Source organism: Brachypodium distachyon, chromosome 4, assembly GCF_000005505.3.
Source record: "Brachypodium distachyon strain Bd21 chromosome 4, Brachypodium_distachyon_v3.0, whole genome shotgun sequence".
In the NCBI taxonomy this organism is placed as follows: Eukaryota; Viridiplantae; Streptophyta; class Magnoliopsida; order Poales; family Poaceae; genus Brachypodium; species Brachypodium distachyon.
The window spans coordinates 23,802,859-23,814,971 of record NC_016134.3 but is presented as its reverse complement, the minus strand read 5'-3'; the positions used below and the strand labels follow the sequence as shown (position 1 = coordinate 23,814,971).

Below are 12,113 nucleotides of genomic sequence, written 5' to 3'. Positions count from 1 at the left end.
CATTATATTGGTACTATTAAAGATAATTGTGTATATTCTTGACATATTCCAGTATGATCACTCGCCGAGATGTCCCTTTATTTCCATGTATTACACCATTGCGATTTATCAGGTTTAAACTTCGAGCACAGCACCACCATGTGGTAAATATTGCAAGAACCTTATGTACCTGCAAATTCTCTGTACGTATACACGAACAACGTTGATCACTTCACAGATCATGATTTGAGTTAGTAAACAATTAGATGCCTTCTAAAAATTTACAAAGGGCGACTGCAGCCACTATTTGGCATTTTAGGTTTCCTTGTATATCAACATGTGAAAAATCAAAAGGAACAAAATTTTGGTAGTACCTGCTAAGATAATTAAAGTTTTTTTTGGCATACTCCGTTGATTGCAGGAAAACATTTATATTGTAGCTACTAGAAGAAGCAAAGGTAGCGGAAGGCACATCTAGCAAAGAGGGTAGTCCCCTTTGCATCAGCTTACTTCATTAGATCTTATATATGTTTTTGGATTAGCCCCCTTTTCTATTTGGATAGATAGTCCAGTTAAGCAGGTTTGCAATAGTAGTGATGGACCACATAATATATAGTTAATATGGTTTGATCTGAATTTTGTTATATGTGAAATCACATTTTTTTTCAAAGGTATTAGGAAAGAACAATTTGAAGGAAATGTGAAGGGAGGTCCTTCTATGTTGTGAATAAAACAATTTCATCCGAGACACCCAAAATTTTGTCATGAGATGTGCAGAGAATATATGCATGAATTTCCTTCTGAAATGCTATTTTGTATATTTGTTCTGGCTTATGTACAAAATAGAGAAAAGAAGTCCTTTTGTCACAAAATAGTTGAACTAGTATCTCAAATATGTACAACTCTATCACCAAGAATGAAGAAGGAAAGTTCTCTAATGACATCTATAAACCAGATTGCTCGAAATATAAAGTTCAATTCTATGTACCGATTTGGCTTCCGGTTTCTGTACCTATTTGGCTTCCGGTTTCCTCATAAACAAAAACACTTCTTTTTTAAGCGGAATGCAAGTTGGCTCGATTAAATATAATCGACACACGTTAGTTATTTATATGTTATCTCAAAAATGACATTAATAATCGTTTGCCTACAAAATAAATTCAACCCAAAATGTTTTCGCCATCCAAGGTCATATTCTCTTCTATCATAATTTATGATCTGTTGTAAAATCGCAACATTTTCAGTCGCATGACATAAAGATCTATGAAACCATTTTCAACACACTAAGGATGTTGCCCTCGCATTTGCGAGGGCCACTGTGCTAGTTTGAAAAACAATTAGAAAAATAATATTTGATTTCTAAGTAAAGAAGTTATAATATTTGATAAATCAAAAATAAATACAAGTATAATTATATCACTTTTGGGTCATTACTAGTCTAATTAATAATCTGTGGATAATTTTTTTATAACATTCCATGCACACTTTACAAACCGGAAAGAGGTAGTTCTTAATCTAAAAGATAATAGGTCTCACTTTGATTTGTAACCTCACAAAAAGGTTTGGAACTAATCGCAGTATTCCAAGTAGGAAGCCAAAATTCTCACTGTAGGAACTCTAAAATGAAGGGGTTTCTTCTCTCGGTTGTCACATGGGATTTTCACATCCCCATTTTGCTCTGCGGTATCTATAAGTAAAAACTCAAAAAGTGTGAACCTATCCAATGTCTCTACGATCCCTGTGTTGTTGTTGTATGCCCCGACAAAACTGAATAACACTGTACGAACTTCAGGAGACCAGAAGAACGGCAATTTTAAACTGATGGAGGGTGCCAACCGCTGGACGAACTACAGAGGAAGGGAAAACCCACGGAGGTATTTGGAATCGACTCCTGACTCACGGCTCAGCGCAACCCTGCCAGTCCTTGCAATCTGACAAACGCATGGCCAAGGATACAATCAGAAAGGAATCAATTACCAATAATATATTACAAGCGTCACAACTCGCGCAAACTTGATTTTGCAGATTATGGATATTATTGCACATTTGTTAAGTAGAAGTTGAAAACAAACCTCGCAGATGCCGTAGGGCTCAAGCATCCTTTGCAGTGCGACCATTTTATCAAGGTCGCCAGTAAGCTGCACGCCAAAAATGATGTTGCTTACTAAGAAAATTATTAATAAAATGTAATTCGTGCCACTATGGGTGATAAGGAAATATTTGGTTCCCACGACTCCGAAACGGCAGGAACAGGAAAATGGTAGGATGCAATTCAATGCTTTCTTGAATCGTAGGGTTGAATACCCCGAGAATTTTAAACAAAGGGAGTTTGATTATACTGTAGGAAAATATAGAAATCTTTCCGAGATCTTCAAGTTAATAAAAAAATTCCTATGCAATGTACTGCAAATGAACCATTAGGAAAAAAAATCATATAGATTCCAATCCTAAGTCAAGCAACGCACATATGGAATTTTCCTAGGAATTACAATCCTCTAAAAATCCTTTAAATCAAAATAAGCTCCTCAATTAGTTATTGGTCAGTACTCAAAAATAAAACTACTTATCAGGTACATATGTTTCATCAAGTAAACCTAAGATCAGGACACTTGGACAATTTTAAAATTCAACATCGCTCATTTTTTGTATCTGAGTTAAATGAATACATGAAGCTCAAAAACAAGTTAAATGAATATGTTAAATGCTAGACTCATGCTTATTAAATTATCCTAACAACAAAAGCATCTAAAACTAAAAATCATAAATCCAGTAGGTGCACTGAAAAGAGAAAGTAATTATTACCTGAAGAGTTACTGTGTGATCTGATACATCAACTGTTTTGGCCCTGAAAATATCAGCAATATCCAGGATAGCCCTGCGAGCTGTAGTGTTCACAGCAACCTTTATGATCATTAACTCTCTAGCAGCAAACGGTAAATGCGTAAGATCTTGGACCTGAAAAACCAAGACGAATTTGAGCTAACCTTACGTACAAAAATCGTGCAAACAGAAACATTAGTAGATTGACCTCATGAACGTCAATGAGCTTGTAAAGTTGATGTACTAGCTTGGCAATAGATTCATCATTTCCAGGAACAACAGTGGTGATGCGAGAAATGCCTAGTTTTTCAGCTGGGCCAACAGCAAGACTCTGTCAAAGTAATAGATACTGTAAGCATGGACTGCATCCGTGTAACCTGCAGTGATCTACTTGATAGAACATAAGGTATATAAGGGGGAAACCGACCTGAATATTGTAACCTCTTCTGGAAAAGACACCTGTTACAACGTTGAGAACTCCAGGGACATCATTCACAAGGATCGACAACGTATGTGAACAAAACCCGGTATGCTGAAAAAGGAAAAACATTCGCTTCAAAATGGGTATTTAAACTTACAGTTCTAGTTCAGTGCAAATTAAAATCTATAGTTATACTGTTGGAATAGAGTTGGGACTTGTATTACTTCTCAGCAATACAGCTCTAGTGAAAATAAGAGTGCAAGAACTTACATCGCCGTCAGTCATGTCACCCCAATGAGCATCAAGAATTTGATTCATCGAGATGCTTTCATAAGATTCCACTGGATAAACGTCACCCTAGGAATAAGAACACAATAATATATAAAAAGTTATAGAACTGCAAACTAACATTGTGAGAATGGTAGCAAAAGGTATTTGCAGTAAACTTGTGACACACAAAGCAAAGTACTCATGATCATTTTCTAGCCAGTGATAGAACGTACGCTATAAGATAGCCAAATACTGAGAGATTCAGCATCCATATTAATAACTTTTGACATAATGCTTATATTGCAAATCATAAGAAACAATTTAAGTCTTGCTTTTCTCCTACTAATATGCACAAATAGGCGAATCTTGCTAATCGCATCAATACACAATGTACAAACAAGGTGCACTTGCAAGGTTTAATATTGGTAAAGTGTCAACAGGAATACTGTTTTGCGCTTCAAAACTGAGAATGAAAAATGCTAGTGTTGATATTTAGGATATATGATATTCAGCATATTATATCTTAACAAAACAACCAGTGAAAAATCTTCAATAACACAAACGTTGAAAAGAATAGTTTTTTTGTAAGAAATTAAACTGGAAGAGATATAGTTATATATTGCACATGTTGTCTTTGTTGTATGCATAAAAGAAACTAAAAAAAACAATAAACTATGTAAAAATATCTCGAAATAATGTTATTGCAATGCTCAAGGGAATAGAGATACATCATATAAAGGGTAAGAACAGGAATACATCACACGAAGGATAAGAATTATCATTTCTTACCTGTGAAGCTTCTTCAAAATTACTACTGATTGTGTTCATTGCATTGCTTAGTGTAGATTTTGAAGGCACTACTTCAAGATCAGGATATGATGCTGCAGAGAACCTCCAAAAAGGAGCAGTTTGTCCAATTTTCTCACGCCGCAAAGCTATCTATTACATTAACAAGGTCCATCAGATCAACTCAGGAACAAAGAGCAGGATATGTTCCTAATGTTTTCTAATGAAGTATAACCTTGCCAGTTCTGGCAATTTCTTTGATCCCAAATTTGCTGAGGTTCCTCTGTACAGCCACCATTTTTCCAGGATCTCCAGTTACCTTTGGCATGATTTTACCCAAAAAATAGAGAGCACGCTTTGCTTTAGTAAAAAGCATAAAAATGCTAGTGCAAGTGATCCCAAGATAACTTACAACAAGGCTTTTACCTCAATAGTTAGTGTACGCTCTGAAAGATCAACCACTTTAGCTCTGAAAATGTCAACCAAACCCATCACCTGCATGTAAAAGTGAAAAATAAGCAACGTAACCAAGGGCCAACCCTACCCGACCACAAGCAATACTTAGGTCTCTTGCTGCAGCCTCTCCTTTGCTGCTCCCATGAGTTAATCCCTTCTGCTTTTCCCTCGCAATCCTTTCCCTACCTTTCCACGTGCACTAACTATGAAGTATATTTTACCAGTTTGAACATCTGGTAGCCATTTGTGAACATAATGTGCAACTATCCTCAGTCCTGGCCATTTTCCAGACATTTTTACTCTGAATGACTTTTAAGATAACAGGCGTGACAGGCATCCAGAGAATGCAGACGAAGTAAGTAAGTGTGCATTAATTGAAATATGTAAATCAAGGATCACATGCACAAAATTAAAATATCCAGATAGTATGGTTGTAATTCAGGTACAAACTTTTACCTCGAGTCGCCTATCTGACTCCACATTTAGTTTTATAAGCATTAACTCTCTTTCAACCTGTGGTTCCTTTGATAAATCGTCAACCTGTTTAATCATGTATAGAAGCTATGAATATCAGATACAGATTGGAGCGAGCATGAAAACTGAAACGAGCTAGCTATTCGATTGATACACATCACTATTAATTAGGATTTTTGTTTTCTTCTGATTTTAGGATATTTGAAAAATATACTGACCTGTATAACATTAACAAGTTTGTTGAGCTGCTCGACGACTTGTTTGAGTATTTTCTCTGTTCCGGACACAACAATCGTGAACAACGCCTTGTCCTTGTTCAGCCCAACAGCCAATGACTCGATGTTGTATCCTCTTCTAGCGAAAACCCCGGCGATTCGATTGATCATCCCACTCTCATCCCCAACAAAGACTGATAGTGTGTGGCGCTTTACAATCCTACGACGTTAAAAACGATAAAAAGAGAATCACGAAATCAGATAACCCCACTCCAGCGAAAACTTCAAAATTGAGATGGCATAGCAGCATGCTATCGGAAAAAATGAAAGGCACAAGAGACAATTCTATCTTCAAAAGGGGCGGAGGCGCTTACGATCCCCTGGGGCGGGGTGGAACCGGCGTGACGCCACCGGTGGAGGGAGAAGCGGCGGCGGCGGCGGCTACGGCCACGGAGCCCGCCCTCGGACTCGCGGATACGGCCACAGTAGGAGGCGGCGGCTGGTGGTGGCGATGGCGGAGGGATCCAGTGCCAACCCCGCCGGCGAGGCGGGAAGCGAGCGCGGCGGCGGCGGCCATTGGCGGAGGAGAAATGGAGACTGTGTGTGGGGCTGTTGGATGGTTTCGATCCCGATGAGACGAAATTTCGACGGTGTCAGAATGTGGCCCTTGCGGATTTTTCCGCGGGCCTCACGAATCACGTATACGAAGTTTTCAGTTTCATTGTACACGGGCCGCACGGTGGACTTTTATCTGGCCCAGGGAACTGAATTTTGCCGGGAGAGCTGAAAATTCGGAAATTTGTACTGGATGTTGGAATTCCCAGATGATTCACACTGCAAAAGTAACACAATGAAACTGGATGCCTGTACATCTACTAAATGGGAATTTGTACGGGATGATTTACCGCTTCATTGTACCTGTCATTTTGTGGATAACGCATGAAAACTGCAAAAGAAGATTATCAAATTTGCTTCCGTTGCCACCCATCATGATGCACGCAAGCAATCTACTAAACGTTATGTTAAAGACCATTCAGGATTGAGCATAGAAGATAAGATCTTTACCAAAACGTTACATAATGCATCAGTAAACGATTTGATGTTAGTTATGTCGAATCAAATTTGCTTGGGAGGAGACTGCTGGTTGGGAATGGAGACCTATTGCATCATCGATGTGGAGCACATGTTCTTAATCTGATTGTGCAAGAAGGTTCCAAAATTAGTTGTGGGGCTATTGACGCCACCAGGAATGGGTAGGATACTTGAGGAGCTCGTCTCACAGGAAGCAAAGGTTTGATGATATTGTGGCACAGCTTGGGATAACATGTGAGAAGAATATACCATTGGATGTTAGTACTAGACGGAATTCCACATACTTCATGGCAAGTATAGCAATCGAATATATATTAGCATTTGATCAATTGACGTTGCAAGATCCACAATTCAAGTGTGCACCCACGGTAGCTCAATGGAAAATTGCTGAAGAAATTTGCAAGTTGTTAGAGATCTTCAATGATGCTATAGTGGTACTTTCTGGTTCACTATATCCTACAATTAACACATATTTCAATGAGATTTGGAAGGTTAAATGGATGCCGGGAAAGGAAGCTTCAAATGCAATGAAGAAAAAATTTCCTGAAGTACTGGAGGCGTTCATACTTGACAATTTGTATCCCAGTAAGTACAAATTTTTGGAGTTCAACTTGAAGGATGAGTTAGAAATGGAAGGACCCAAATGTTTAGCTAACATGAAGAGGACTTTCAGAGACATGTTCAATGCATATTCTTCTGAACATGGTGACTCAAACATTGGCAATGAGCAGCAGACACAAGCGTTTCCAACAAATGATCCATGGACGAGTTGGAGCCAACATGTTGATGAGCAGCAAAGACATCGCACTAAGCATAGTGAGCTAGATAGCTATCTGAAAGAGGAGCTAATAAGTCCAAATACACCTATTGACATTCTGCAATGGATGGTCAATAGAAGAAAGTATCCTACTATCTCACGTATGGCGCGAGACATATTTGTAATTCCAGCTTCAACGGTAACTTCAGAATCTGCATTCTCCATTGGAAGTAGGAGTAGAGTGATAAGTGACTACCGAAGTCGGTTGAATAGCAAAACCGCAGACGCACTAATATGCTTGCAGGATTGGATGCGACCATCAGGTCTCATTTCAATAAATTTTATGCCCTTAAATAATAATTTGTGTTATTTCAATAAATACTATTTTTCATTGTTATGTTTTCAGCTGTATCTGATCTCACAACAATACCACACAATTTGGATGATGATGATGAGATTCTCAATGCTGGTCCATAACTGCAGGTAATTACCGTGGGTAATTACTCTCTACTTCAGTTATAAATCCTTTCCTTTCATCGATCATGTCGCAGGTGTTATTGTTAGCTAATGTTCTTATAATCTGAGATTAATATCTGAAGTTGCCTCAAGGAGAAACAAAACGTTGCCTCTTCATCTTTGCTCAAGGAGAAACAAAACGATGCCTCTTCCAGAGTTCCATATAATCTGAGATTGTTTAACCAATTAATATCTGAAGTTTGTAACTACTTGTAATTCATCTTTGCCTTGCAAGGCAAGATTACAAGTTTATATGCATCCATCAAGCAAACTATAAATTATGTTTGCTGATATCTTAGTGCTGAGCTGGATGTCTTTGTTTCAATAAGCTAATGAAGTTTTGGATCTAAGCTAATGTCTTTGTGCTTTGCTGGGCTTTGTTTTAGTCTGCAGAGGATGGTCAAAAGGGCAGTCAGGGCTACCAGTTGATGGAATCGTGGTTATCTTCATTGATAGAACCTTGATGAATCTTCAGAAGGACTACATCTAGTGGATAGTGTAATGATATATGAAGTTTGACAATGATTTGCTTGTAATGCCTTACAATGTTGCCTTGTATGCCTTATGAGATGACAATGATATTTATGTCTGTTTCCTTCTGCAGTTCTATTTTTCTGACAAGAAAACTGATTTTCTATTATGAAAACTGATTGATGAAATTGACATGCTTCTCAGCTCCATCCCTCTATAATATCTATGAAATTTTTTAGGAAAATAATATCTGTGAGTTGTCACAGCGCCAACTGCATTTCTATGTGCGTTAGTAGCATGGTTTTTTTTATGGCAGCATAGCTTGCTTTTTAATCCATCTAGTAGCATGTGTGTCAGACTCAGACGTGAATCGAACATTCGTTGCGGGTTCTCATGGGACAAACGGGCCGAAGCTTCGAACCCGTTTATCCCGACGGGATGAACCTTCACGGGAAGCGGGCGATATCCACAGTCCCGTCTGATGTTTCTGGCGAGACGCGGGGGGGACTAGCCCATCCCACTTGAATTCCTATGTTGGATGGAGTTTTGGTTAGAAAAAGAAACTTTGGAATGCATATGCTTTTGGGAAATAAAACCTAGGGAAAATTAAACTGAAGTGTAAAAGGTTCGTGGGCTACCGTACTGGAACGGAGATCCTATGCCGTCCTAAAGTGCTTGCAAGTATACAGTGGAGAAAGAACCGTCTCTAAAGTTTCAGAGACACCTTTCGTCACCGTTCTCGTTTCATTTGTTGTCTATAAATGCTTACTGGAATCTACTCCAATGTTTTCTTTGACAAAGTGTCAGAGGAATATTTTTAAGCATCAGTGCTTATTTCTCTCTTACACAAATAGGCACAGGCTGAAAGAATAAAACTCTTCCAGAAGAGCCCTCGTCTCCATGCATCCTCTGCAACCAGCAACTTCTCCGGCATAGGGAGCTGCAAATCCCACACAACACCGATTGCAACCCAGCAGTTCTGACTAAAAAGGCAAGCGAAGAACAGATGATCAAGAGTTTCTTCCGGAGGAGGTTGGCAAAGAAGGCAATTCCAGCCTGAATTCAGCAGGAAATGGCGCCTCTTAAGCATGTTACGAGCATTGAGCCTATCCACCACAAGGAGCCAGCAAAAACCCTTATGCTTGAGCATGCACTTAGATTGGGTTAAGTTTTTTTAGAGGAAAAAAAAGACAAAGTTACCTTTTTAACCTCCGTGACTTGGTACATCGTGTTGGCCGCTCAGCATTCACGTGATGGTAGTACAGCCGCTGGACTCAAGATAGAACATCTTATATTCAGGAACAGAGCTAGTACATCTTTTAGCTAACAACAGATAACAAAGGTGTATCTAGAGTACCCAAAGGTATATCTCCCAGTCCGAGGATAAAAATAGTGGCCGGCTTCACAGTGGTATGATGGGGAGATTCCGGCGCCTTCTAGCTGACCTTGAGCTTAAGGAACTCTACCTGGCGGGCCGCCGGTTCACGTGGTCTAATGAGAGGGGTGATCCCACGCTGGAGAAGATTGATCGGGTGTTTTCCACCGCGGACTGGAAGATCTTGCTTCCTAACGCCTATCTCTCGGCGTTGAGTACTGCCACGTCCAACCACTCCCCTCTCTTACTCGACTTGGTGGCAGACTTACGTGTGGGTAGGCGCTTTGGCTGTGTGCATCGATTGATGCAGAGGCCAGGGATCTTTTCCCTTTTTTGAAAAAAAACGTGTGAGTAGGCGCTTCCATTTCGAGTGTTTTTGGCCCAAGGTAGCTGGTTTTTCGCAGGTTGTGGAAGAATGGGGTTGGTTGCGACCTAGTGAATCCTTTTCAAAGGGTGGCCTTTCGTTTGCGACATGTTGCCCGTCGTCTCAAAAGTTGGAGTGACAAGTTCACTGGCAACGTCAAGCTGCAGATTTTGATTGCAACGGAGGTCATTCTCCACCTCGATGTGGCCATGGAAGGGCGGATGCTCTCCGATACAGAACGTGGGCTCTGCGTTCGCTTCTTAAACGTAAACTCTTGGGACTCTCTTCTTTGGAGCGTACGATTGCGAGGCAGCGGTCTCGGCTCTTGTGGCTTAAGGATGGAGACGCCAACACTCGTTTTTTCCATTTGAGCACCGGCCATCGAAGGAGGAAGAACTTCATCGCGGCTATGGTTGTTAATGGGGTCCGGTCCTCAAATCAAGATCAAATGGCGAGTGTGGCTGATGGTTTTTTCGGCAACCTTCTAGGCACATGCGTGGATAGGGCTTTCGGCCTTGACCTGGGCGCCTTGGGTGGCTCCGGATTTGGCCCACTGGGCCTTGGCGACGACTTCTCGGAGGCTGAAATTTGGCACGTGGTACGGGACTTGCCGCCGGACAAGTGCCCCGGCCCCGACGGTTTCACAGGCCGTTTCTTCTCTTCATGTTGGGGCATCATCAAAGTGGATATCCTTGTTTGCTTCCGGGCTTTTTCGGCTCTAGATTGCCGGGGTTTGGACGCAGTCAACCAGGCCTTGATTTGCCTCCTTCCCAAGAAGCCGGGAGCGATGGAGATTCGTGATTTTAGGCCCATTAGCCTGATTCACGCTGTAGGTAAGCTGTTGTCGAAGGTCCTGGCAAACCGTTTGAGTCCGGCGCTACCTAGGTTGGTGGGCCCTCACCAAGGTGCTTTTGTCTGGGGTCGTTGTTTGCATGACAATTTCATGCTCGTTCAAGGCACGACTAAACGGTTGTTTGCCCTTCGGAGCCCTTTTGTTCTGCTCAAATTGGATATTTCAAAGGCCTTCGACTCGCTCAATTGGGCTTTCCTCTTGGATGTGCTCCGGTGGTTGGGTTTTGGGCGCAAGTGGTTGGGATGGGTCAGCGGTCTTCTTGGACCGCTTCGACTAGAGTTTTGGTCAATGGCATCCCGGGCGCTCTTATGCATTGTCGTGGACTCCGGCAAGGCAACCCGCTCTCACCGATGCTTTTCATCTTGGCCATGGATGGGCTTAACTTGCTGTTGCGTAAGGCAGAGGAGGTGGATCTTTTTTGGCGCCTTGCCTCTCGCGGTCTCACGCAGAGGGCGTCATTCTTTGCAGATGACGCGGTGGTGTTCCTTTGGCCGATCGAGAGTGAGCTCACGGCGTGGCTCTTTTGGATGATTTCGCTGAGGCTTCGAGCCTTAAGAGTTAACTTCTCAAAAACTTCGGCTCACCTCATTCGTTGTTCGGAGGAGCAAGGCACGTTGGTCAACCGGATTCTTGGATGCGCGATTGAGCCGTTCCCCTGTACTTACTTGGGGCTGCCCCTCACCTTGCGAAAACCGTCGGCGCGACAACTCATGTGCCTAGTGGAGAAGGTGGAGAAGCGGCTGCAGATGTGGTCGGCCCCTTTGTTCTCGACTGGGGGGAGGCCCTTGTGTGGTTTACCTTGACTGCCATGCCGATCTACGCCATGATGTCCTTGGATCTTCCGGCCAAGACCATCGAGGCGATTGAGAAGCTTTGCCGCGGTTTCCTTTGGAAGGGGAGGAAAGAGGTGTGTGGTGGTCATTGCCTTGTCGCTTGGCAAGTGGTTTGTTCACCAAGGGAGGTTGGCGGTCTGGGCATCCCCAACCTAAGACTCCTCAACTTGGCACTTCAGGCCCGTTGGGGATGGCTGAGAAGGACGGATCAAAGTAGGCCGTGGGCTGAATTCAACATTCAAATCCCTCCGTTGGCAGCCAACTTGTGTGCGTCTGCGATTTCTATTGTGGTGGGTCGTGGTAGCCGGGTCAAGTTTTGGACCGACCCTTGGTTGCGTGGTCCGACGCTTTGTGAGGTTGCCCCCAATCTTTTTGGCTCCCTCCCCGCGCGTGCTAAGAAGATCTTTGTGGAGCAAGGACTCTCTGAGATG

General features: G+C 42.0%; 1 protein-coding gene across 1 annotated transcript; it reads right to left on the bottom strand.

Annotated features, from left to right (window-relative positions):
• Positions 1-1,399: 1,399 nt before the first annotated feature.
• On the bottom strand, positions 1,400-6,065 carry LOC100821636 (acetolactate synthase small subunit 2, chloroplastic). The gene is made up of 12 exons (XM_003576053.4): positions 5,796-6,065; positions 5,425-5,641; positions 5,189-5,272; positions 4,703-4,771; positions 4,512-4,595; positions 4,280-4,429; positions 3,491-3,577; positions 3,227-3,331; positions 3,008-3,130; positions 2,782-2,934; positions 2,052-2,117; positions 1,400-1,910 (listed from the first exon to the last, which is right to left on the bottom strand). The coding sequence occupies exons 1-12, from the start codon at positions 5,996-5,998 to the stop codon at positions 1,827-1,829; spliced, it is 1,425 nt and encodes a 474-aa protein (XP_003576101.1). The 5' UTR covers positions 5,999-6,065; the 3' UTR covers positions 1,400-1,826.
• Between the last annotated feature and the right edge of the window lie 6,048 nt (positions 6,066-12,113).